This window comes from Taurulus bubalis, assembly GCF_910589615.1.
Source record: "Taurulus bubalis genome assembly, chromosome: 8".
NCBI classification, from domain to species: Eukaryota; Metazoa; Chordata; class Actinopteri; order Perciformes; family Cottidae; genus Taurulus; species Taurulus bubalis.
The window spans coordinates 20,988,230-21,014,932 of record NC_136596.1 but is presented as its reverse complement, the minus strand read 5'-3'; the positions used below and the strand labels follow the sequence as shown (position 1 = coordinate 21,014,932).

At 41.9% G+C, this 26,703-nt stretch overlaps 3 protein-coding genes across 3 annotated transcripts; 2 read left to right on the top strand and 1 right to left on the bottom strand.

The window, feature by feature from the left end:
- Positions 1 to 4,363, top strand: prlrb (prolactin receptor b; the record flags this gene model as incomplete). The annotated part of the gene is made up of 7 exons (XM_079222547.1): positions 1 to 131; positions 1,019 to 1,188; positions 2,592 to 2,758; positions 2,921 to 3,062; positions 3,153 to 3,249; positions 3,333 to 3,402; positions 3,497 to 4,363. The coding sequence occupies 7 exons, from the start codon at positions 1 to 3 to the stop codon at positions 4,160 to 4,162; spliced, it is 1,443 nt and encodes a 480-aa protein (XP_079078673.1). The 3' UTR covers positions 4,163 to 4,363.
- Positions 4,364 to 4,797: 434 nt separating this feature from the next.
- On the bottom strand, positions 4,798 to 13,696 carry LOC306740704 (selenocysteine insertion sequence-binding protein 2-like). The gene is made up of 18 exons (XM_079222933.1): positions 13,654 to 13,696; positions 12,744 to 12,892; positions 12,467 to 12,638; positions 12,299 to 12,374; positions 11,717 to 11,931; positions 11,561 to 11,645; positions 11,384 to 11,472; positions 10,965 to 11,111; positions 10,784 to 10,873; positions 10,533 to 10,634; positions 10,313 to 10,442; positions 9,951 to 10,117; positions 9,695 to 9,848; positions 9,408 to 9,591; positions 9,034 to 9,254; positions 8,461 to 8,615; positions 8,140 to 8,341; positions 4,798 to 7,955 (listed from the first exon to the last, which is right to left on the bottom strand). The coding sequence occupies exons 1-18, from the start codon at positions 13,660 to 13,662 to the stop codon at positions 7,828 to 7,830; spliced, it is 2,475 nt and encodes an 824-aa protein (XP_079079059.1). The 5' UTR covers positions 13,663 to 13,696; the 3' UTR covers positions 4,798 to 7,827.
- A 1,535-nt stretch (positions 13,697 to 15,231) lies between these two features.
- On the top strand, positions 15,232 to 25,744 carry LOC306740703 (zinc finger protein 462-like; the record flags this gene model as incomplete). The annotated part of the gene is given in 11 exon segments (XM_079222932.1): positions 15,232 to 15,241; positions 15,336 to 17,186; positions 17,724 to 20,485; positions 20,592 to 20,872; positions 21,395 to 21,513; positions 22,552 to 22,703; positions 22,804 to 23,033; positions 23,146 to 23,288; positions 23,385 to 23,608; positions 23,942 to 25,007; positions 25,620 to 25,744. Coding segments are annotated over 11 exon segments (6,963 nt in total).
- Positions 25,745 to 26,703: the final 959 nt, after the last annotated feature.

Here is a 26,703-nt window from a genome sequence, read left to right as displayed (position 1 = left end):
ATGTCTCCACCGGGGAAACCAGTCCTGCTCGGCTGCAGGTCGCCTGAGAAGGAGACGTTTACCTGCTGGTGGGAGCCAGGCTCTGATGGAGGGCTGCCCACCGCACACCGTCTGTATTTCGAGAGAGAAAGGTCAGGCTAAATACTAAGATTCGTTTTGAATTTCATTTTGTGAATTTTTTTATTTTTGCCTTCATTCAACAGGTCACAGTAGAGATGAGGCAGAGATTCAGGAAGGGTGAGGGGGAGTGAGACAGAAGGGAACGGCAAACAACAAAGAATAGAACCAGGGTTTCAATCACAGCGTTTTGTCTAAACCTCTAGGCCACCAGATGCACACTGAGAGCAAGTGGAGGTAGAGCTCCTGTTGTTGAGTTATCAGTTGTTTGATATTGTGTGAGTGGAAAAACACTGTCTCTCTTGTTCCCACACTTATGCTCAGTCATCTGAGCACAAATCTGTGTTGCCATGCAGGAAAACCTGCAGACTTCAAATGCTTCACCTAAGCAACCTTCACTGGTAATGGCCTGGGGGGGAAAAATACCCAAACTGATTTTATCCCCAATAGTTTCAAGGATCGACAGCGTCACTTTGTTCGACCACCGCTTTGGTTTCAATCTGAAATATCTTGACAACTACTGGATGGATTGCCATGAACCTTATACACACATTCAAGGTTCCCAGAGGATGGATCCTAACGGGTGATCTCCTGACTTAATCATCAGCATGTCAGCGTTTTAATTGTTTAATCGTGTCCCCCATTCAGTACAGCCTCACATAATCAGGTTATGACATTTGTTATCATGTTGCAGTGGTCAGTGAGGAAACTACGTGGACATCACACACCTGACTCTTTTCTGATCATCAGTCCAGCCCTGTGCTTGTTTATTGAATCTCGACATGTATTTACTGCCCACAGCAGAGTTTTACAATGCTGACTTTGTCGTATATGCATGTAAGTAAAATGCCCCGAGCAGTGTTTGCTGGTCAGTTAAAGGTCTTGTTTTGTCTTCTTACAGGTTGGAGGGAACGTACGAGTGCCCGGACTATCAGTCGGCAGGAAGGAACTCCTGTTTCTTTGATAAGGAACACACCTCCATCTGGGTCGACTACTACCTGACGGTGATGGCCTCCAATGCACTCGGGAATGCCACTTCAGAGCCTTTTAAGATGGATGTGATGGAAATTGGTAAGTTTTCTTACCCCCATTGAGTTGAATGAATCAAACCTCAGCAGAGAGATACTGAGTTCTGATTCCTCTTCACTGACAGATGAATAGAACAATTATAGAATAAAAGTAAAATAAAGATACAAATAACAAAGTTGCATCTTTATTCAAATTAAGCCAATGAAGGTAAGTAAAAAAAATAGAATATAATCCTGTGGGTTTAGCTCTGTACTATACTACTTAATGCACTATGCCTAAACAAGTAGTGACCTCCCTTTGACTTTATCATGGATCATTACAACATTAAACCACAGTATTTATAGTTAGGATTTTCAAACACCAATCAAATGACTCTCTCCAAATTACAGCCAATAATAAAGAATAACTTAATCTGCTTAGCTCAACACTGTTTTTCTGTCACACTAGGAGGGATAAACTTCAAACCTTTGACAACACCTCAATATGTGTATTCTTTAGAGTAGAAGACGGCACACAGCAGAAGGTTATCTGTATTGATTCAGCTAATGATTGGCACAGTTTTATTGGCAGAGTTCAGTAAGGAGTAGAAAAGTACTGAATGGCGGACACAAGACAAATTATTAGCATAATTTACAACCGGAACAGAATGAGGCGGAACTGGTTTGTGCCCTGTGTAAAACTTGTGTACCGCCTCGGATCAAGTTTCACAGTTTTTGTTTTGTTCTGCAGGCAGTTGTACATGTGATCACTATGTACTGTACTGACAATAGCCTCTATGAAGCAGAATACAGTCCCATGGGAGAAAAAAGTAGCTCCACTGCATTAGATTTTGAGCCAGGGATCTAAACTCACTTTCCAATTTTTCCAGTTTTTGTAAAGACACTTAAGGACCCAGGATCTCCTGCACGAGCCCCCGCGTCAATGTTGGTCTGTTGTGTAGTCCACCGCTTGGTTCCAGACGGAAATATCTCAGACTGAACTATTTACTGGATTGACATGACATTTCGCACAGACATTCATGATCTCCAGATATGAACCATTCTGTCTTTGACGACCCCCTGACCTTTCTTCTAGCGCCTCAGTGTTTCACTTATCCACTGAAATAAACAAATATTGGATGGATTACTTTGAAATTCGGTACACACATTCATGTCCGTCTCGAGAAGAATTGCAATCACTTTTCCGCTGTTGCCATCATCAGGTCAACGTTTTAATTTGTCCAATACTTTACTTTATGCCATTGTCATCAGCCTCAGCAATAGTTTGATTTTAGTGCTGATTAAAAAATGTGAACAAACTAAACAAAGATGGTAAACATGATAGACATTATACCTTTGAAACATCAGCATGTTAGCATTGTCGATATGAGCATATTAGCATGCTGATGTTACCATGTAGCTCAATACACTTCTAGTACGGCTCTGGATCTTTTTCTATCTCGACAGTGAAGCCTGATGCTCTTGAAAATGTGACGCTGCTGGTGGAGGAGAGAGAGGACAGTCCATATCTTCACGTCAGATGGGAGCCTCCCTCTAACACGGACACCAAGTCCGGCTGGGTCACCGTTAAATATGAACTGAGAGTCCAACAAGACAACAGCAACAAGTGGACGGTGAGTTTGAAATGTTGTATTCCCAGTTTGCACATAAACAGTATGTTCCACAATCAGTAAATCAGTGTTCCCTAATGCAGATAAAATAAATGTATTTGCAACTACTGTTTGATCTTAATCTGAGTAAGAGGCCAACGTGTTTTGTTTTCTTCTTTTCTCCAGGAGTACCCGTCAGGTACACAAACTCATTTCAGCCTGTACAGCATCAGTCCCGGGGTGGCGTACACGGTTCAGGTGCGCTGCAGACTAGATCACGGCTCCTGGAGTGAGTGGAGCAACTCTACCTGTGTGGAAATCCCAAACTGTAGGTCTCAGAAGCTTATTGCAGAAGATCTTTGGCTTTACGACTATGCAGCAGCCAGTACTAATAATCATTGAAAATGCTTTTTTTCAGATAATCAGAATGAGACACCATTTTGGATGATGGTTTCTATCCTCTCTGCAATACCATTAATAACAGCAGTGTGTATCTTGGTAACGAAGAGGAAGTTGTATGTATCTCCCGCAAAAAAAAGTAATTCACTCCTTATTTAAAGTCAAGATGACTCATGATTCACTTTCTTTTGATCTCCAGCGTGAAGCAGTACGTTCTGCCACCTGTTCCTGGTCCAAAGATAAGAGATGTTGACGCTCAGCTTCTCAAGGTAACACTGAATCTGCTGTGTTTTTTCAAAATATCCAAAAAGTTACTTTGGACTGGTCCGGTCCTACTTTCATTGATTAAACTCTAACTTCCAGAGTGGGGCATCTGAAGACGTTGACAATGCCCTGATGGTCAACCCAAGCCTTCCTCCTATCGTGGCCTGGAAGGACCAAATGGAGGAGTACCTGATTGTGACTGAAAATGATGATGGGCTTCCCTCCAATTCTCAAAAAAGGAAGAAAAGCTTCATTATTCCCACTGGCTTCCATTCAGACTTGGAAAAAATCTCTTGTGGGGAGACAACACCATGCCAAAACAACTGGGAAAAGGTTGAGAAAAGAAATAACGAAATGGATAGCTTTGAAGTCGATAACACCATCAAACCCTTCGCAAACAGCGCCTACGTGGATATTCAGAGACATGTGGAAAACATACAGGTGGTGGGTGTGAAACAGGTGGACTACAGCAGAGTGAAAGAGGTGAATGGTGAAAATATTCTCATCTGCAAGAAAGATAACGGCTACATTGATGTTCAGATACAAGAGAACATACCAGAGGACTACAGCAGGGTGAAGAAGGTTGGCGGTGACAATACGGTCATCCTGCAGACACAACATGCGTCAGTTGACACTTCCAGTAGAGAGAAGGGAAACCACTACACAGACTGTGACGACAAGAAGACAAGAAAACCGAATATGTGCACAGAACTCGTCGAAAGTGGATATGTAGATACCATCCACCCAGCATCAAATATAGGATGAGTTGCTATGTCAGACATTCATGTTCGGATGAATCTGACGGACTTTGGTGATCCTGTCCACTTGGTCTCAAGGATGAATGGATTAGAATTTGGTGGTCAATGGTCACCGTGACCTCACAAAACACGTATTTGGCCATAACTGTTGATGTTTTTGGAGAGACATTTTGGACATGTATGGATGTATGGACTGCAGCATGACTCTTATGCAGAGGCATACAAATGTGAGGCGGTAGTTCTAATTGGTTTTGAGTTGAATTGTGTTGTTGTAAAGATTTGCTACGTATTTGCAATAATAAACCTAATATTTATAAATACCATCATCTGGCAGCATCATCATGTCAACATTTTAATGTGTCCAATACTTTGGTTTGGGACCAAATACCTAATAAATTAATGACATTTCCAGCAGCCTCAGCTGTACGTTTTTGTTTAGTACCAACTTGTAAACGTTATCGTGCTAAAAAGCTCAACTTTAACCTACATTACAAACATTACACCTACTAGTGCTAAACAATAACTGGCCTTTTTTGGCGAACAATGGAGCTCTACACAACAGGATCAATTAATTAGTTGGTTTTGGTCTTTGCATGGGATATGTTGAGACTAAAAAGAGATGAATAACATTATTACATAATGATTTTGCATTCTGTTAATTTATTTGGGATGTGCAGAAAAGAAAAGTCATCACACCCACACTACAACAGAACATTTAAAATGCCATATTCTGGTCACGCAGAACATTTCTCTGGAAGAAAACAAACAGACACATAACCATGATATTAGTCCAAACAGCTAAACTGTTTACTAATTCTGTAAGATACTTAAAAATATTGATTGTTCCTAGAACTCTTTTGACATATTGAGCTTCATTCTAAAGATGAACAGTCTAGAGGCAACTTTATATCACACTATACAAGGGATTACAAAATCATCTTTAGTAAAGCATTAGTAAGAAAAGTAAAATGTGTTGACACAGGTGAGGGAGCTTTATTTTAATTTTATAGCAGGTGGCATTTTTAAATGTTTGTACATTTTCAGCACTGAGTCTGGTGTTGAATGGCACTTTGCATACTGCAGTTTAAACCTGGATTCATTTTGCTGTAAAGATGCATTCCCGGTCTATTTGTGAACTATAGTTGTTATAAGTGATCTCATGGAAGATATTTCTTCTTTTCTTTCACCCAAATAAACAAAATGTAACTTTCAAATTTTCAAAGATTCTTTATTCAGATGAGAAATTAAATTGTATTATCCATTGACAAAATATTCATAATTTACAATTACCGAAAAAGCAATGTGCCATTTTTCTTTGTTTATTAATGACCCACATTAATTTGAAGTAAACACTGCATTTGTCCTCTTCATAAAGACGACACTCTATATTGATATTTTGCTTAAAGAAGAAAATGAATCAACTCAAAATTGTCCTCTGATTTTACTTTCCTATTTAACATGCAACAACTGAACCATCAGACCATTTTCTTTTGTATCTCTGTTCTCCAATGAAATACAGCCTACAGTCCATCTTACATTCAGAGTTTATATTCAATGTTTTATAACAGAACTAAATCAGGAAGTATATCTTAACATTATTTTTCATCTTATTTCCTTTGTTCCAAATCTTCATGCATTTTAAAATTCCTATTATTTCACAGTTTGGTCTCATTACCACAGAACCTATTGAACCATTGTATAGCATTTAAAGAAAACAGTTGGAAGTTACTTATTCCCTTTCAGGTGGTGAATTAGATGACAAAATTGATACCCATCACATGTCTGAACTAATTAACACGTGCCATTTTGTTTGTTTGATCTTAAGCAAAAATGGAGAAAAAAATAAATAAAAAATTGCCATTTTACCGGAATATTTTTGTATACGCCCCACAAACCAACAAATAGTAATTTTGCACTGATAAAACAAATAACGTGTTAGTTACAATAGTGTGATTGCTTGCACGCTTAAGAGGTGCTCATAGGCTGTGCTCGTTTTAAAGTGTTATGCTAAGCTAACCAGCTGCTGTCTGTAGTTGTATAATAAAACAGACTGATATTATCTAACTCAACCAGATGGGCATGTATCCTAAAATGCTTCCTGTAGACTTGTAGCAAGACTTCCACATGTTATTTGGTCCATCTGGCATGAACCCAACAAGATTCACTACCACATACAAGTTTTATAGGTCACAACCATACGTCTTCCCTCCTTTACAAACTTAATCTCCGTCATCTGAGATGGGACCGTTAATTAATTCTGACCAGTTTAAAATTTTCATTTATTGCTTTTTTTAATGCATATTGCCACCTAGTACTTTAGATTACTGTAATTAGTTGTATCATTATGATAATATATATAGTTTTTTCCTCATCATGTGGATCAACAAAAAATAAAAATCACAATACAGCTTTTTAACCAAGTCAAGTAAACAGCAGGTAATGTTTCCTAACATTATTTTGCTCTCTTTTTCCTATTAAAAGAAAGTAAAATGCTCTGACATTTACACCTATCACAGGTAGTACGACATGCAATGTTTAGTACTTTGGTAGTCTTATACAAATTAAAACTAAAAAGCACAGGCTCTACTATGTAGTGCAATCAGGATAAAAAAAGGAAACATTTTCAACTCTAAACTCAACAACTCAAGTGTCGTGGTGGCCAAGAGGTTTAAGACTGTGGGTCAAAATAGGGTTCAATTAGATTTTGAGCTTGTGAAGTGATGAACAGAAATAATTCAGAAGTAACAGTCAACGGTAAGGTTACACAAACACTGAGAAACAAGTGGTTTAGTGAGCATCTGAGAGCAAATTCAAAGCAAAAAACCTGTGTGTGAAACTCAGTGCTCAAACTTCCCACACCATGTGTAACTCTGAAGTTCCCACTCCATATAGAAACCAGTTCTCCAACAATACCATTTGATGAAAAAAAAGGAAATCGGGGCATTTTTTAAGTAATAATGTTGCAAACTCAAAATCTATTAACACTTATTTGAGCCCATATCAGCCCTGTCCAAGTAATTGTTTGTGGACTTTTGCTGCATCAACCTTCTCTCCCTCCATTTCCTCCTTCGTCTCTCTAATGTCCTAAATGAAGGGCGAAGATGCCAGCGACAACACATACTTTAAACTTTACAGAATTGATGTGATAAAATCAAAATGCACCATGAAGGCTCCAGGGCAGAAGTCACCACTGAGAACGTCTTAGTGCCGTCTAGCTGGTGGAACTTGTACACATTCAGTACATCCTCTAGTCTTGTTCACAGACAACATGGTTGAAGGCTCATATTGTGGGACATCTTCAAGTGAACGGTTTAGTCCTGATAAATCAGTGATTAAACCTCTCCAGTTTATAACCCACACACACTCTTAAAGTACATAGCTTTGCTCAATTATCTTGAACTAAGACAGAAGCATTACATAAGCTTAATGTATTAGTTTGTTTGTGTTTGAGTGCAATCAATTAATAAAAAATAAAAATAAAATAAAAACATAAATCATTGTAAACTTTAGCAACATAAATCATTTCCTGACAAATCTTCAGGTTGACAACCACTGCAGCGGAGCAGCTTGCATTATCTGCACGTGGGCTTTAATCCATTCGAGTTTCTTCTAAGCTGGGGCTCAGCAAGAGGGGGTTCGATCATTGTTAAGGCACAGAGGGATTCGCCACTGTCAACTCTTGTCATCTTCGTCAGTGTTTTCAGCACATACACTGTCCAAGTGCATGGAGCTCATCTGCTCCTCAAAGTTCAGAAATTTGTGGTTGCAATCCTTCTCCAACATTTTCTTCCATATTTTTACTGGAAGAAGAAATACAAAACGATATTTATTGGACTTTGACTTGACTTTCAATGGGGAAAATCTGTTATTATATTCCCTCAACTCCTTAACATCTTTACCTACAACTTGAATTGGTCAAGTCATAAGACCAGATTCATTTAAATGAGCTTGTGTCAGAAATATTGGATTGGGACGGTAACTTACTGTACTCTGGTTCCTCTGGCTGTGTGGTGTCAGGACCGGGCTCAGCTTTCTCAGCCAGGCTGCTGATCTGCAGCTTTTCCTCAATGTTCACCGCCTCCTCTGCCTCTGCATCTGCCTGGCCTGTCTGCTCCAGGCTCGACACCATCACCTCGTAGGCTCTCCTGGCCTCGGACGACAACTCGATCATCTTATGATAGAAGTCCTGTGTCGGGTAAGAGAGACAAACTTCATCAGCTTTTTTATGAAATATTTGTATTGAAATGCTAACTGTTGCTGTCTTGTTAGTGGTGAGTACGTACTACTGCTGGACATATACCCCACCTGTGCGCCATCGTAGTTGAAGATGCCCACCAGACTGACGGGCACGGCCTTGTTGACGCAGCGGCCCAAAGCTTTCCTGGAGAGGGCGAACACGAATGGCACCCCCTGTTCCCGACAAGTGTCAATGATGGTGTAAAGAGCCTCATCCAGGCCTCCTGCGAAAGGGGACAGTTTTTAAAAACTTTGCGTTTTTACCTGGTGCACATCTTTACCTCGTTGCTCCCAAATGAGTATAGGCTTGCAAAAACTTTCCCAGTCAGCATCAGTACACATTTAACTGGATAAATACATAAATGTCTTTCCCTTTTGCCCATATGCCCACACTAAGCTGCCATTTTCACACCAAAATTGTACTTGTTCTAAAATTCTATCCGTGGGGTATAAAACTGAAAAAAACTGGCCTCGTTTAACGTTGGCACCTCTGTTTGGATGTGGCTCTTTACAAAAACAACCTGACACTTTTCAGGAGAGCTGAAACAATTAGTGGATTCAAAGAAACTTAACCTGCAACTGTTTTTGATAAGATATTGTTTCAGTCATTTGTCAAGCAAAAATACTTCAGAGGTGAAGTACCCTTGGACTGGATGCGCTCACAGTTGGGTGAGATGACGACACACTTGACCTTCCTGAGTTTGAGGTGCTTCAGAACCTCTCTGAGCCCCATAACGATGCGTCTTTTCATGCGGGCCTTCATGGGGTCCTTCTGGTACAGGCGGTCCTGGAAACGAACCAGCTCCTTTAGCAGAGCCGTCACACATTCATCCACGTCTTTGCTCAGCATCTGGCTGCAATAGCTGACATGCACAACAATTTAATATACTTTTACAACATACAGTTACCAAAAATGTGAGAAAAACAGTGATTCAATTAGATGAGAGTACATTTTTCCTTATTTCTGCACAACCAACAAAGATTCCAACTTGTGAGAATAAAGTTGACAGACTTACTCTCTGAACTTTCTGCTGTGGATTTTGGGTCGACTGGCTGGGCAGGGCACAGGTGAGATGGATTGTTGCTCTACGATTTCTTCTTTGTCGGCCTCTTCATCGCCCTCTTTTACCTCCTGGTTTGTGCCGTTAATCTCTGACTGATCATCAAGTTCTTCTGTAGGACTTCCAACCTCATCTGAGGCTACAGAAGTACAAACAAAAACAGATTAGATATTAGCTATAATCAAAAATCTACTCAATGTGGGGCTCAAAATAATTATATGGTTTCACATGCTTGATCTGACCTGTGGCATTTATTTCACACTGCTCCTCTTCTTCTTCTCCTTCTCCTTCTTCTTCTGCAGCATCATTAGCAGGTGTGAACTCATATTCAGGCAGCAGTCCTCTCTCTTCCAGCAAACGTTTTTGTTTCCTCTCCTCCCTTTCTTTCAAAATGACCTGAGAAACAGAAATATACTAACAAAGGCTGCACCGCTGACAATACAGTCTCAGTAAATGTAGTGCATCTGTATTTGTTCCAGAGCAAGTAGGTGGACGTGCCTTTTTGAGAGGAGTGGGCTTCTTGGCTTTGGGCACCTCTCTCTGCTTGCCTTTCTTTACCAAAGGGCTGGTGGAGTCCAGAGGATTGTGTGCAATTTTATCCTGCTGCCAGGGCAGCTTCTTCTGGACTAATGGTTGCTTCTGGACAGCAGGTAGTCCGCCACCAACTGCAAATAAATCATTTGAAAGGAGACTTATTGTGGGGTAAGTTTTCATACGTTGCACCAACAGATCTGGACCAGTAGGCGTTGTCCTAAAAATGCACGTGTAATCAACCCATTTTTAAATCCTCTCCATCATGAAAAGAGAGAGAAATTAGGAAGCCTTCGTGTAAGGAGGTCAAGATGCCAAACACAGCTCACCTGAGAGAATGACTGGTTTGGCGTCCTGCTTTGCTTTTTGAGATTGCTTCTTTTCCAAGGCGACCAACATATTTCCGATGTCCAGCTGAACAGGAACTTTGCTTTTCTTCCCGGACACCTTTTCAGCTTTCTAGAAATCAGGAGACCAAAAAAAATCTCTACCGTTTACTCTAAGATAATATCAGAACACACCATTTGAACATACAACACAAATACAGACCTGTCCTTTCTTAGCTGTCTCCGCGGGCTGAGGTTTTGCTGCAGGTGATTTTTCCTTGGCGTGGTCGGCAGAATGATGCGTAACCCCTTCTCTTTGGTTTTCCTGGGAGACAAACACAACAAAGGCTTTGCTAATGACCTACTCCATAATGTTGAAGACAATCTCCTGACCCAACAGGTTGTAATGTTCCCACCAATATTATAATTATAATATAAAAACAACGTGGAGGAGAAATAACTGTGGACATGTACCTCATTGCATAGTTTTGCTGCATAGCTGCTTGTTACGAGTCTATCAGTTACAGTCAGAGCAGTAGTCAAGCCTGGAAACTCCTCTTCATCCTGAGAAGAGAACATGGCAACAAAAATCATGTTCCATCACTTGCAAAAAAACATAAAAATATGGACGCTAATTATTATTTTTTGTATAAACCTCAAGTTTTGGAAGCTCCTGATACATTGCTGGCTCTTCCGACTCATCTTCTGCATCTTCACCAGCACCTTGAGCCTTCTTCTTCTTTTTCTTCCGTTTTTTCTTCCCTGGGGCTCCCTCCTCCCGCTGTGCAGCCATTTCCTCCCTCTGAAGAGACACAAAAGTGAAAACAATGTTTAAAAACATGGCAGTGCAGTAAAACCCAGAGGTTTATTAAAAGACTACATGTTATGACCTAAGAGAAGCTGACACCTTTCAGAGACTAAACAGCCAATGTTCAGGCAAGAACCAATTTTCAAGTTTAAGACTCGTTGATATCTTCTAATCCCTGAATGAATCTAACACTTTTAAAGACCTGCAAAAAAATGTAAAAATTAAGCTGTTATGCTGAGAGTCTGAATCCCAACATGTCATCTAACCTGATTGCTGCTGGTTGTCTTCTCTTTAGGGACAGGTTTCTTTGGAGGCTGAGAGGCAACATTAGCCCAAGAATTCCCCACCGGCTGAGCTGTTCACAAAAAGAAAGAAATAGTCTGAATTAATACGGACACCGTCTTGTAGTCACCAAAACACTGACTACGGGGACTTTCACCTACCTGGTGACGCAGCAGAAGAATCTGGCTCGGCAGTATTGGCACTTCGTTGGGGGTGAGTGTGTGTTGGGGATTCTCTCCTAACAGACTATTGAACAGAAAAGGACATTAGCACCAAATTCAGGAGTATGACCACGTTAATGATTTCAGTGACCTCACCTTCCAGGAAGATGCAGATATTTGCTTTTGAGGGCTCGGGGATGGAGGAGTTGGACCCCAGCACTCTTTCTGAGTAAGAGGAGGCCGTGTTTTGCCAAGCGAACCACCAGCTAACTCTGGGAAATCAGTCATCTTCACTTCAAATGGGACAAAGTCTGCCTGTGCTGGTTTTGACTTCCCTGCCGAGTTTGGGAGAGATCTTACACCTCTATAACCTGTGGTGCAAATGAAGGCAAAAGCTAGAGCAAACATTTTTACAGTAAAGAATGCTGCAATATCTTTTTCACTGATTAAAGTAAGATAACAAGTGTAGGATTCATGATCTGACGTGCCTGGGACCATTCAGGAAAAAGTTAAAGATACCGTGTGAGTTGAAAAACTAAGGCTGTTGTATGACAATGGAAGAGTAATCAGCAGATTCGAAGGCTGCTGTCCTGAGTGTCATATTTGTTTTTCATTTAATTATGTAATTTAAAACATAATTTTTCTTGGATAATATCAGTACATATTCATCTTGTTGTGGGAGTGTTTTACTTTGTAAATTAATCAAAAGTGAAAAACATAGTCATGATTGATATCTACCTTTTTTCTGTGCATCCAGTGAAATCTTGCCCATAACTTTGACTTGAGGAGGAGAGCCATTATTGCCTTTTGAAGTCTGTGGAGATGGATTAAAAATCACGCAAATCAATCTCATGAAGAAAGTTTGTTTTATCTGATCTTTCTGATGATTAAAACCCCAAAACCCACCTTGGCTTGAGGACTCCGTGTGGACCGATCTCTTGGCAGGAAATCATCACTGGTCTCTTTAACACGACGGCTGCTGCTGTAGCCGTGGCTCCTTGACACATTTACCCCTTTTCCTGCTCCATTTGTATTTGCTGTATGCTGCTTTTGGCTCAGACCTGAACTCCTCGTGTTCCTTCACAAAGTTCAGACATTCACACAAATAAGGGGCTTGACATCAGACAATTAAGGTCAAGGAATGGTTGCTTAATCAAGTTAACATCTGTGATCATCCTCCTACCCTCTGAAACTCTGATCAGACGCATATGGATTTGGTAACATCAGAGGTGTTGGTGTGTCTGTGTGGGGCTCAGCTGGCTCTTTCCCCCATTTCCTCTGTTGTTTATGGTCACAAGGCTGGAGAGCAGGTGACAGTTTGCCCCCTTGGGACTACAAGGAAAGAGAGTGTCTGTTATTAACAGTCTGCTGGAAGACGACCTTTGGCTGGAAGTGAAGCCATGTGTCGCCATGCTTATTTATTAACCATCTGATCGCTTTATCCACATTATAGACTCACACTTCACTCGGGCAAATTTCTTTGGCATAACTTTTTGTTAACGATTAACATTGGTGAACTAAACTATCTAATCGTTAACTCAACAAACAAAAGAAGCATTTAACGCTATGGTAGCTGACGTTACATAGTCTTTTATTTTGTGTAACCTGTTAACAAACTTGATGTTTTACAAAAGTAATAACCAACAGCTGATTTGGTGTCTTTAAACCATCTGTAAACTTCAAAGTGTCATCTAACTACACCTTCACAACAGCAAGCTAAAAGTTACAGCTAGCTTAAAAAGTACATACGTTATCGTTACAGGTGTTACGAGTTAACATGATTCCGTGTTAACTGGTGACATCTGTTGAAAATAGGAAGAGAACACGTAGCTGTCCTCGTGAATGCCGCATTGTTTAATTTTTCAATATAATGCAACCCTTTCCATATACATCGTATATATCACATACACATTTAACAATACGGCATTCACGAGGGCAGCTACGTGTTCTCGTACTATTTCCAAAAGCTGTCGTAACTCCGACAATAGCCGCATTCGGCTGAAAGTCGGCAGTTAACACGGTCGCTTGTTAAACCGCAACACCGGCTAGCTTGCTAGCTAAACAAAATAACACAACCGTTGTTATTTTTTTACCTTGTCCATTTTCACGTTTTCCTAAGTGCAGTCACATATCCGCATGTTCACTCGATCGTCCACGTGTTGTCAGATCCCCGCCCCCCGTAACATCGGCGCCATAAATAGCTTATATGCAACTACCGCAACAGTTTGTTGGCTATCCGGGCTCAGCAACTTGTTTGCTAGCTGCTAGCTGTCGTTGAGCCTCATTGGAACAGCTGATGTTTACGTTGTGAGCGAGGAGGAGAGTTTACAGCGACATCTTCCGGCTGAGAGCGTCACAGATCTACTTTGAAAAATGTACAAACAACGCAAAACTAAATATGAATACCTTTCTTTTGATTCCCAAAAAAATTGAGCCAAGATATCCATAACATCTCACATTCACAATATGCTTGTTCAAAAAGCAGCAGTGGAGGACAGCTAACGTTAATCAGATCTTTGTTCACTGCCATTCATGGTGTTACATTCACATGGGTCCGTATTCATATGGTCAAATAGCTGGGCAAAAAGGTAAAAAAAAAAAAAAAGAAGTATAAATGTTTAGATTTTATTGGAAGTTTCTCTGGGCTGTTATTCCAAAGTAGCAATAATGGCAGACGAGGGGAGTAAATGATGTTGCCTGTAATACTATGAAACATTTTTAGACAGACATTTATACCACAAATAAATAGGATTTTTCAAGGGACAGTGCTACATTTGGTGTTATGCTAGCATGTCTCGAATCCAGGTACTTCCGGTCAAAACTTTCTCCGATTTCACAATTATAGTACGGGCTGTTTTTATGAATGATCTGGGTTTTTCTTGAACCCTTTTGCGGGAAAATGTCGTGTTTTGATGGAAGGGAAACGTTTTAAAATGTATTGCAAATGTATGTTAATGTATAATTAATTCATATTTCATCGGTTACGTGTATTCGGTCGCGCATAAAGTTAAATTAGGGCACTTTTGGTGCGCCTCTCACTAATTTTATTTTGAAGGTTAAATTACTTTTGACGGAAATGATGTAAAATACATTGATGGTTCGCTGGTGGAGCGGAAGCGGCACAAACCAGAGTACTCGCGGGAAAAAATGGCGGAGGGTTGTGGTTTCTTCACGTTCCCAACATCAGCTATTGAAAATATTGTATTATAAGCCTCATCCGATGTTTATCTCTACGCGTGAGTACATTCTTCGTGTGCACTGAGTATCTGTGTAAGTTATATGTGTCCACTTTGTCTTTATATTGTTTTGTTGAAAGAGTTCGTGCCAGTTGTGTCTGTAAAGAGCTGGACTATCTTAACGTTTCCTTCCTGTTGAACATACCTCACTCGACCTGACTGAGGTCCGAAGTTGTTTCGGGTGCCATTGTTGTACTGCTCTTCAATTGATCGTTCTTTTAATACTCAAGCAGTGCAACATATCTCTTGTCAATGTCTTGTTGTTATTTTTAAATCTCCTTGGAATTCCTCAGTAGTGCACTTTAACAGTAACGCTAGTAATCCAATTTATGTTGCTGATTTTGTAGTTTGAGCAATGCAATAATCTACTTTCACTCCTGTAGGTGTGTCACAGCGGTGTCTTTATATGGCTCTGTGTCTAGAGAGGAATACAAGATGCAAGAAGGTATATATCAGTCAATTCTTTGACATTGTTGTGTCCATGTAGTGCATGAAATTAAGTTGAGTATTCAACTTCTTTTATTTACCCTCTTTTTTAGATTCGCTGAACATTCCCCCCTCTGGCTACAGTAAACAAAATCAGGTTTTCACTCAAGAATCCCCAAAGAAGTCTTTCCACTGTAATCGTTGTATACTCCTCTTCAAGTCAAAGGTTTACCTTTTTGAACACCTCAACCAGGTGCACCGCTGTGATGTAGATGCTGCTCTCAGAGAGGCTGGGTTAAAATACCCTGAGAATAACAAAGCCAACACTGACCGCAATAGCAACAGTGCAGAAGATGATTTTGAATGCCAGCTCTGTGATTTTAAAGCGTATAGTCGGGACATTTTAAATGAACATGAGAGACAATGTCACAAGACATCAGAAGATGTTCTGGGAGATCTAACCATTTCTGAAAATCCGGAGACCAGCACAATTGTCATGTCGGAAAACCAGCACAGTGAAGCTGCAGGAGCAAAAGAGATTTCCTCAGTTTTTTCAGTGATCTCTACCTCAAAATCTTTATGCACACTTAACTCATCAAAGGATCTTAAGACATACAAGCGGCCACTTAAAACCATTGACCAGTACTTTGTGGTATCATCTGGATCAAAGGGGAAACCCCCAGGGAACTCTGCTGAAAGCCCAAATCTTCTCGACGGCACCAAAGGAACCATCATTTTGAAAGAATCTCCCTCGAGCTCCAGCCCAAACAGTAGTGGTGTGTTTAAAGTCACTGCAAAGTCCATGATTGATATCGCCGGTGTTTCGCACCGTTTTTTGCAAAACGACCAGCTTACTGAGCCGAGTGCACTAAAACCCAAGGAACAGTCCAGAGAAACGATTTCTGACAACGCTGGCAAGAGGACAAATGGTGAAATCCCAAAATGTCCCCCTGCTAAAAGAGCAAAGTCATACAAAGTAGAGACAAAGCTCCCACAGGAAGAACACGCAACCGAACAACAATCGTCAAGCAACACAGAGTTTCCATTTGACATTAGCGAAGATGAAGCGGAAAAGAAGCTTTGTCTCGTCAACGGAGACTCGGAAAGGTCACCGGTGTATTATTGTAAGCACTGCGTTTACAGTGATTCGAGCCTTGCATGTGCTTCCACCCATTATCAGAACGATCACCCTTATGTGAGATACAACTCTGCTTACATTCAGGATCCAAGCGATAGGAGCGCTACCTTTCGTTGCCTGCAGTGTCCAGTTGAGTTTGTAGGTGTTGCTGGCCTCAAGAAACACTTTAATGAAAACCATCCAAAAGCCCCAAACATATTCACGAGCCACTCGAGTGATCTCAGTTTGGTTTTCAAATGTTTTTTGTGTGTGTTTACCACCAACGAATTGAAGGCATTGAAAAAACATTTCAAGGAAAGTCACCCAGCACATGGAGTGGATAATTCTTTGCTGTACTGCAAATATCTGGCGACTGAAGGCCAAGAGGGTTTGACTCAGTCAAATATATGTGAAAAGCCACAGAGTCCAGAAAGACCAGCAGGGATTTCTCCTGAAAGTGCCTGTACGCCATGCAAGGAAGTCAAAAATGCAACTTCAGCCCAACGTCCCACCGCCACGCGAGCAGATGTGGTCTTGTACCACTGCAACAACTGCAAGTTTAGTCACAAGTCAGTAGTTGTTATGCATGTCCACTACCAAAAATGCCACCAAGGTCAAGAAATCACAATAGACAAAATCAAACAGTCGACCTGTGTCACATCGCACACGACACCGCCAATCACGCCAGACAAGTCTCCGAACTTTGTGCCAATAACAGAAGAATCTGCACCTCAAACGAATGTCTTAGATTCTTCTCCCAACACGGAAAGCCAAGCAGACCAGTCACAGCCTAAGCGCACATCAGAAGATTCCAAAACCAAGAAAGCGGAAACTACTGAATACGAAGGTAAATGCAAGGAGTTGCCCAACAAACGCATTCGGGGGAAATCTAAAGAAAAGGGCAGTTTATCCTGCCTTTCACCAGGTGAATTGTTTTTCTGCCAGTTTTGCAAGTATTCAAGTACCAATATCAAAAGCGTTCTCAGTCATCATAATGCAAAACATTCTCTGCACGCGCTAACGTGTATGGAAGAGATCTTGTGTTATAGTGCTCAGGTGCAGAAAAAGAAAGTTCAAAGTGAAGCTAAGGCCTCAGCAAAAACCGCATCTTCTGGTTCTAAAACTAGTATACAAGTTGAGGTACATCGTGAAGAAGTTTCATGTGAGGGGGATGATGCAGCAGACGCTTCTCTGACGGAAGACAATGAGTATGCATGTGCCGAAAACATGTTTTACTGTCAAAAGTGCAACTATGGAAATCCATCTTTAAAAGGTATAGCAAACCATCAAAACAGGATTCACAGAAGATTCCTTTACAGGAGAGAATGCATTATTGAACATACAGCTATGATGCGTGATCAAGTAAAAAAATCTAAATCTCAAGCAAAGGAGTTCTCCTTTTCTACGCATCTTCCACTTCCTTTTATAAATGAGGGCGATGAAGATGCCTTTTTCTGCCACTTCTGCAACTATAGACAGAATACGGTGGACTATGTAGTGCGGCATTACATCAAAAAACATCGCGGATTCGTGGTGACGGCCGAACAAGTCCTTCTGTATACCTCTTTGGTTCGTGAAAAGACACAGACGCTACTCTCAGAAACTGCAAACCAAGACGTCACTCACCCATCCCTAGGGGGGAAAGGAAATAAAAAGAGAAAAATAAAGATGCTCGGCAAATTACTCCCAGCTTCAGCACCCCCCTCAATGACCGCCTCACAACCACAGAGGACCCTTCACTGCTATAGATGCCCATACAGCACTCAATATGTGTATGTTTTGAAGAGGCATATATGGAAAATCCACAGGGCAAATCGCTCAATCCCAGATGTCTTAAGAGTGTGTTTCAAACAAGGAACTTTACAGACGGGGTATCACTGTGACGTGTGCGTTTTCTCTCACGAAAAAGCAGCGGTGGTCTATGAGCACTACCAGGAGCATCACCCACGACGAAGCCCGAGCCTCGAGTACGTGAGTAGCCGGTTGTATGTCGGTCCCGATGCACTTCTTCCCACGAGGAAAAAGACTCAAATAAAGTACACCGGTCACTGCGACAGCACCAATGGCGGCTCGCCATCGGGACAAAGTGAAACCAAGGCTTATTCCTGCAGAGCGTGCTCATTTAAATGCAGCTCGGTGTCGGGCATCACAAGTCACTACCGCGCCGTTCATCCGTGGTCCGTGAAAGAAGACGGCTCGGTCCTGGGTGTCGTCACCAGCAAGAGGCCGAGTGCAAACAGGCAGGTGGAAAACAGCAATGTTGTGCCCGAGGCATTCGAATCTTACCAAGTGCCTCTTGAATTTGAAGCAGCAGAGTCTTCCACAAGTCTTTCGTGCCCTTACTGCCCTGCAACATTTAACACCCAGCACGGTCTCAACACGCACTGCGGAATGAAACACCATGAAGCAGAATATGAAAATTCAGAACGATATGAAGAGAAAATCCAAACTCGCACGCAAGTCTTCAAGTGTTCACATTGTGCATATGTGAATACCAGTCATCAAGGAGTTCTCAGTCACTGCCATATGAAGCACAATGCCTTCGAATCCAGGGCGGACATTCTTCCCGTGGTCGAAGCGCAAGTATCCAACTGGGGTGACTGTTTGAAGAGAAAAGGTCCTGGCTATCTGAAACTTAGTGGCTACATGTGTGAGACCTGCCCACAGATCTGTGCGACGCAGGAGAAACTGAACAAGCACTGTGAGAAGGACCATACTCGGACTGTGGCAATCACGGTGCAGAGTGTGCCGGAACCAGCCCCCGAACCAGCCCCCGAACAATTGCCCGTGGGTAAGAGGAAACTATTTCAGACTCTAAGCAATCGGGGATCATTCTCACAGGCTTCCTTTTTAAGTAAGAAAATCTATGCAGTGATTAAATGCCAGCACTGCATGTATAGCTGCAGCACAAAAATTGGTCTCGACCGACATGTGCGTGTTCACCACAAGACGGCATCCGCTTCTAAGGATCAGGATTGCACGTACAAATGCGTCCTGTGTCCGAGTTTCTATTTCTCGAAAATACGACTTGGAAGCCATTATGTTAAGAAACATGGAAGGGACAGCTTCTTAAAATACTATGCACCGGTATACAAGCAAGACCAGGAGAAGCAACCCACAACATCTCACGACTGGCCGTTAACTCAGCAACCAGAAAACCCTGGAGAGGCTTGTGAAACCAGCACGACGACGGAGGAAAGCAAAACATTGTTAGTCTACAGGTGTCCAAGTTGTCCCTATGTGAATACAAGCTACCATGGCACACTCACCCACTGCCAAATGAAGCATCCAGACATCGTTGCCAGGGCGGATGGGCTTCAAACGGAGGAAATACTCAGAACCAACTTGGTCGGGTGTCCGATTGGAAAAGGTGCGAATGAAAGAGGGTACATTTGTAAAATATGTCCACTGATTTATGCATCGCTGAAGAAACTGAAAGGCCACTGTGCGAGGGACCACCCTGAGGCGCTGCCAGCAGCTCCTGAACATTCGGCTGAGATTGAAACTGAAAAACCACCTGAACTCTGCTCTCAGGGCTCGGCACCAGAGCAGGTTTTAAAAGCCAAGACGCCAGCGCTGAGCTCAACAGAAAATGACGTCTGTCCCCAGAGCCCCGCTGAGACGTGTCAATCGAACAAACTGTCCCTGCAGAACAAGTTAACGCTTTATAAGTGCCACATGTGCTCCTATAAGGGATTCTATCGAAGATACCTGCTATCTCACTACAAAAAGACTCACAAACTGGATCCACATACGACACACAAGCTGCTACAGAAGTATAACAAACGCAAAAGGGCCATTAAACTGCCTGAAGCTGAATCTCAGTCTGGGGAAGTAGCAGCCATCAAATGTAAGAAGTGTCCAGAGTTGATCTTTGACTCATCCCAGCTGCTCGTCGCCCACTATAGTGCTTTCCACAGCTCAGACTGCATCGTGGACTTCACTGTGTTGTCCAATGGATCGAAGAAGGGTAGTACAGGTCTTTACAGATGTGTCCACTGCAACAAACAAATGAATGGAATTAGAAAACTGTGGTATCACCTGGATTGCCACAGAGAGATTGCGAAAAATAAGGCGGCGGAGGCGGCGGCGGAGGCGGCGGAGGCGGCGGAGGCGGCGGCATTGCCAAAGGACGAATCAGTCGAAGTAAGTTGACTCTGCCAATTATGGGCATTTCCACTTTATTTACTGTTGATCTTTTGCTGCATGCTTCAGCTCCGCTTTGTTGACCAATGCTGCGTTTCCTTTTCAGCTCCTCATGCAAGATGAAGTTCTCCCGTTAGAATCTGTGGCCCAGTTGAACGTGGCATCAGTTCAGACCTGCGCTCTCCCACCAAGCCCCCTGTCGCCACCATCGAAACCCGCTGACAAAGAGCAACCGCAGCCGGAACCGAGAGAAGACAAACACGCCTGCAGACGGTGTCAGAGGACGTTCATGTCACTGAAGGGGTTGCGGTCGCATGAGCGCAGCCATGCAGCCATGGCGGCCATCAAGAAGCTGAACAAATCACCTATCTCAGTGTCAAAGCACAAGTAAGGAGACATTTTGGGGATGTGTGTGTGTGTGTGTGTGTGTGTGTGTGTGTGTGTGTGTGTGTGTGTGTGTGTGTCCAGCATTACATTTAACTGACTCTTTTATCCAAAGCGACTTACAATAAGTGCATTCAACCATGACTACAAACTCGGAACAACAAGAAATTACAATTTCTTCAATAAAGTTAAACTACAAAGTGCTATCAGTAAGTGTCATTTAAGTGCTACTACGCATTATTATTATTATTACTTAAGTCTGTCCTTCAGAGTGCAATCTATCCAAAACAAAAGTCACACATTTGTTCATGTAAAAAAAACAAGGTTTAAAATTGGGCATCTACTTAAATACATGCAAGCTCTCCAGTTGGCTATATTTGCATACATTCAAATAGCTTTACAAAGCTAATTGTCACTATCACAGTATCATTAATACTGCATTATTATTATTATTATTTGTTCGAAGTTATTGTTGATGAGCTCACGGTGATAATATCTGTCCGTATGTTTCTTGTGTCTCTTCAGCATTAACAAATACGTCCTGTACAAAGCTGGGACGATCAAGCCGTTCCTCTGTAGCTTCTGTTCCTATCGGACGACCGTCATGGGCCTCTGGAGGTGTCACTTCAGGAAAGAGCATCAGGGTGAGAAACCTGTACATATCGCACCGTGACCCAACATTCAATAAAGTGGTAATGTCATCATGTTACTATGATGCATACCGTCTACTTCACACATTTTTTTTTAAAGGAAACTCGTATACACTGCTACCATATTTCTATCAATGAGGGTGGGCTAAATATGAGAAACATCTCTTCCTATAACCCAATACAGTTAATTTTAACCATCCCTCTCTCAAACTGTTTCAACAAACGCTGAACATTATAACCTTCATGAAGGTAGGATTTATTGCAGGGATGTTGTAATTCACTAGTTTTAGACAGCTGTACTTAATACAATGTCAACTGAGTGTAGATGTAAACTATTGCAGCTCTGCTCGTTGAGATTTTGATCAGGATGCTTTAGCAACACTGACATCCAGCTAAATGTCGTTAAATATTGGGACGCCTCATTGTTTTGTATTGTACTTAAATAGTCAGTTCTGCTCGTTTTTGTATGTTGGACAGGGTTCTTACGGTCATGGAAAAGTCATGGAATTTTAAAATGGTTATTTCCAGGCCTGGAAAGGTCCTTGAAAAAAATAAAATCCCAAAACTTTTGGAGAAGTCATGGAAATGTGTTCTATTCATGTGTTCATGTCGTCCATTCACGCTGAGTTTGAAATAATGAATATGCTTTTAAAAGAAAGACGCTCAAAATATAAGCAGGCATACATACAGGCATCTATATAAATGTTTATTCTTTCATCAAACTATTGTCTCATTCATTTGTGTCATTTAAAGTTTACTGTATGCTTTGGAATTCTCATCGTTAGTTTAAATACTAAATTGTCTCACTTTTTCATGTATTCACTGAGATTTCACAAAATGTTTGGTCATGGAAATTTGGTTTAAAGTCATGGAAATCCATTGGTCAAATTGTGTATGAACCCTGAACAGTGTTGGAATTCGGCCATGTTCTAATAATGAGCTTTACTGATTGGACTACACAGCACTTGTGTTGTATTACTGATTAAATCTTCTGCCTTTCCTTCCATGTCTGTACCACTAATGAATGCTCAGACATTATGATGGATCCTGCTGTGAGTGACGACCAGGATGAGAAGAGCGATCAGAGGGCCGACACTGAGCCCTTTAATTCCCCAGAGGAGTTGGACTATTGGCCTGAACCTGACGAAGAACCAGAAATTGCTGAAAGCAAGTCATCCCTGTTGTGTTTATATATTGTAATGTATTTATAACTGTCAAAATGTATATTTAGGGCACCCTTTTTGCAGGAGAGATTACATTGTGGTTTATTCTGCTCCGACAGAATCGCTGTACTTGGAGCCCCCCGATGTGCAGCGGCAGTTGAACCACTACAGCTCGATGGCGCAATCTGACACGAACGTGCAAGGCACCAAGTTACTTGACAACCGTCTTCTCCACTGCGAGTTCTGCAATTTCAACACTGAACACCTGTCTAGTCAGCGACGACACTATCTAAACCGCCATGGAAAGAAGATCCTCAGGTGTAAGGACTGCGAATTTTTCACTGCTTTCAGGTAAGTTGCAACCACCACAAGTCTTTGTTTTAATGTAAAATGTGCCTTTCATTTTGGATATTTGTAAGTGGTTTCCAAACACTCGTCACTTATTTCTCCTGCCTTTTCTTAGGAAAACCCTGGAAATGCACATGAAGGCGGGTCACTCTACACGCCAGTCGGAACCTACTCGTGAGAAAGACCTCCGCTGTCCGTTCTGCCTCTACCAGACCAAGAACAGGAATAGCATGATCGATCACATCGTCTTGCATCGCGGTAGGGTCGATGCTAGTCAGGATTCGGTCTTCACGTCCACTCCTGTTGTCCTCCGTCACGTTATATTGAGTCTTCTTGTTTCATCTCGTTTTCCAGAGGAGCGCGTTGTGCCAATAGAGGTGCGGCGCCCGAAGCTGTCGCGGTACCTCGAAGGCGTCGTCTTCCGCTGTCACAAATGCACTTTCTCGAGCGGAAGTGCCGACAACCTGCGTTTACACATGACGAAGCACGATGACCTCCAACCCTACAAGTGTCGGCTGTGCTACTTCGACTGCACTTGGCTGAGCGACTTGGAGGCACACCTGAGCGATAAGCATCAGGTGAGGATTTGTTACCAAAACCCCCTCTTTGCATCACTGGGAAACCTTTGTGTCTGAAGGAATTAGAAAGTATCCACTTTCAAAATAAAAAAAGTAAAGGGAATCACAGACACCGTCTTTGTTTCACATTTTCAGGAGCCGTTAATATGAATTATAGAAAATACAAGTTATTCCCGTAAGGCTTGAGGCTTATGGGGTTGAGTACGGAAGCTAACAACATAGCTTTGCTTTTAATTCCCGTAAACATTTAAGTAAATATCCTAATATTTATGATAGTGTCACCCAGTGTGTCAAGAAAGCCATACACATGTCTTATGTTCTTTCTTTTTGCAGGTTGTGAGGAATCATGAGCTTGTGGGTCAGGTCAGCCTTGATCAGCTACAGGCAAGAGTTGGTAGGACGCCGGAAGAGGAGCCTTTGTCTATTTTGGAGCACCACAGCAATGGCAGTGAGGATGTAGGAACAGAGGAGTTTGTTACTGATTGTAATGAAGTTCCTCTTGAGACACAAGCTAAAGACCCGGCAGAAAATAGCCCGAGGGAGGAAGTTGCACTACAGTCCAAGGAAGCATATCTGAAGCAAGGACAGGGTGGAAAGAAGGAAGAAATCCCCGCTAAGAGCTCAGAGTTGGACCTTCAGTGTGAGGACGCAAAACCAAACGCTGCTGTCCAAGAAAAGCGTGAGCAGGAACCGGCGGGGCTGGTGTTCTTGCCAGCCAAACCCAAATTGGGAGATAGTGAGGACAGAGACGTGAAGGTAACGCAGCAGAAAGAGGAGGCAGCAGACGGGAGCTCACTAACATATGGGGGAAAAGCTGAGGACATCAGCATCTGCAGGACGATTAAGAAGGCAGATCAGGATAGAGCGGTTAAGACGGAGGACATTGAGACAAAGTTTGTAGATCATGTTAAAAGTGAGCTGGTATTACTAGACGAAAGAGGCAGCATCCCCCTGTCCCTAAACCCCCAAAATCAAGTCAATATGAAGGCAACTATCTCTGCAAGGAAAAATCTGATGCAGGCTAATAAAAGCAGGCCTCAAGGGAGTTTTACAGTTGCACGGCATCTGCTAACTCTATCGTCCAAGTGTGCAAAACTTAAGATGAGCAATGAGGGAAGCTTAGGGGTCACATTCACAAAATGCAAAAAGGAACAAGTGCACAGTCAGGAAAACAGTGCCGAGATAAGAGAGCTCTATGGGGAAATGCCAGTACTTGAGAATGAATATCTCAAAGAAGAAATACAGCCTCCTGGTTGTTGCAAGAAGGAAGATGAGAGTGATCGTCTCGAGCAAAAGCGGGACAAAGAAGACGAGGCGGTCACGAAAGACGATGAGAACAGATGCACAAAACTGAAACATGAGGAGGGCGATGGCATGAAGCAGGCTGGTACTCCACAAGGTAAGATACTGAATTGATTGATGACTGAGTATACATTATTCTATTATAATTTACAGAACACCTGCACCCAATTATATTCGAACAGCCTGCACTCCGGCGACGTCTTGACGCGCGTGCGTCTAGATACATTACGATTCCCCTGCATCGATGAGAGGGCCCCAAAGCGCTGTCATTTCCATTATTGTTCAGTGTACGAAGATGTTTGTTTTTTCTGACCAACGGTCCAAAGATATTCTGTTTACTATCGAATATAACAGAGAAAAGCATCACATTATCGCAGTAGAAGAGCGGGAACTAGTCAGTAATTAGTCGCCCCTCACCACAAAAAGCATTCATTTCATCACATTTAAACGTTTGCAGGTTCCAGTTTTTCAAATGTGAGCGGTTTCTGCTTTTTTCCCCCCGTTTGCTATTGTGGTAAATTGTATACATTTTTACTGTGAAATGGCCAAAACAAGATTTAATTTAGGCCTTTTGTAAATGTTGATTTGTAATTGTTACTATTCTTTTCAATATTTTTTTTAGACTAGATGATTGATTGGACAGCAGAATAATACCTAGTTAAGTTTGGGAAACGGCGTGTGACACTGGCCTATTTCTCTTGTTCCTCAGGTGCATTCACAGCCGCTGCCGGAGCTGAAGCTGCAGAGGAGAAACCGTTTACCTGTGAGTTTTGTGGACGAAACCTCATGAACAGCGCTGACCTGGAGCGCCACATCAAGCGACATGGATTATAATGTTTTTCATTATGTTGTGGACTGGTGCAAGGGCTTTCACTATTTTTTTTTTTGTATTTTTTTTTGTGGAACGCTTGATTTTGTTTATATGAACTGACATTGATTTACTTATTATGCGGTGCAAATCTGTACAACCTGGTTGCAAATACTTGTTTCATGTTTTGTAGAATGTAAACCTTTTTCTATTGAAATGTTTTTATGGGACAGCTCTTGTGCATAGAATATCATTTCAGCAACTCAAACTTAACCAAGATTTTAACTGTACAGTGTGACAAGTTGACATTAACATCTAATTTAGATTTGTTTTTGTTTAAAGACAATACTGGATATCCATTAATAATTATTCAGATTATGTGAATATATTAATCCTAAATACTGTAAAACATACATGCAACCATCTTGGCACTGAACAATTGTTACATGTAAACTGTTTCCTAGACCAACCTTAAAACCACAGATTGTGGAAACGCTTGTGCTGCCTTCAGGCGCTGTTGGGTATTTGCTATGTATTGTTACGTACCTTGCATTGAGGAATAACTAATTTTACCAGTAAAAACAATAACTGTATTTCTTTTGAATAAACTTCTGTTTGCTTTTTAACCCCTTGTGTTATATGATGTTGCTTCCTCTTGTTGTAAACAGTGTCGGTACTTCACTATATTTAGAACACTTAATTTATCATGATGCAAACGACGCTGTCAGTTCGCCCGAGCAAATACTTAGTCATTCTGGACAGATATATATGTGGGATCACAAAATACACCCATCTCCCTTATATAAGCAACGGCCATAGAGCCGAGGTCACAGATGAGGGGGTCAACACATCGTAATTAGATAGGCAACGCACAAATACGAGCTTACGATGAACACCTGAAGGCAGCATTTTCGTCTGCGCGGCGTTGGGTTGGTTGCTACATACTTGTCATCCAAGTGAAAGGAGACACCGCTTCCTGGTGTGG

Bases quoted from the DNA above. Each gene is read 5' to 3' on its own strand.
- LOC306740704 (XM_079222933.1), bottom strand. The intron at 12,375-12,466 runs GTGGGTTTTGGG...CCATCTCCACAG, and splicing joins CACGGAGTCCTCAAGCCAAG to ACTTCAAAAGGCAATAATGG. The intron at 10,635-10,783 runs GTACATGTCCAC...TTTGTCTCCCAG, and splicing joins CAGCAAAACTATGCAATGAG to GAAAACCAAAGAGAAGGGGT.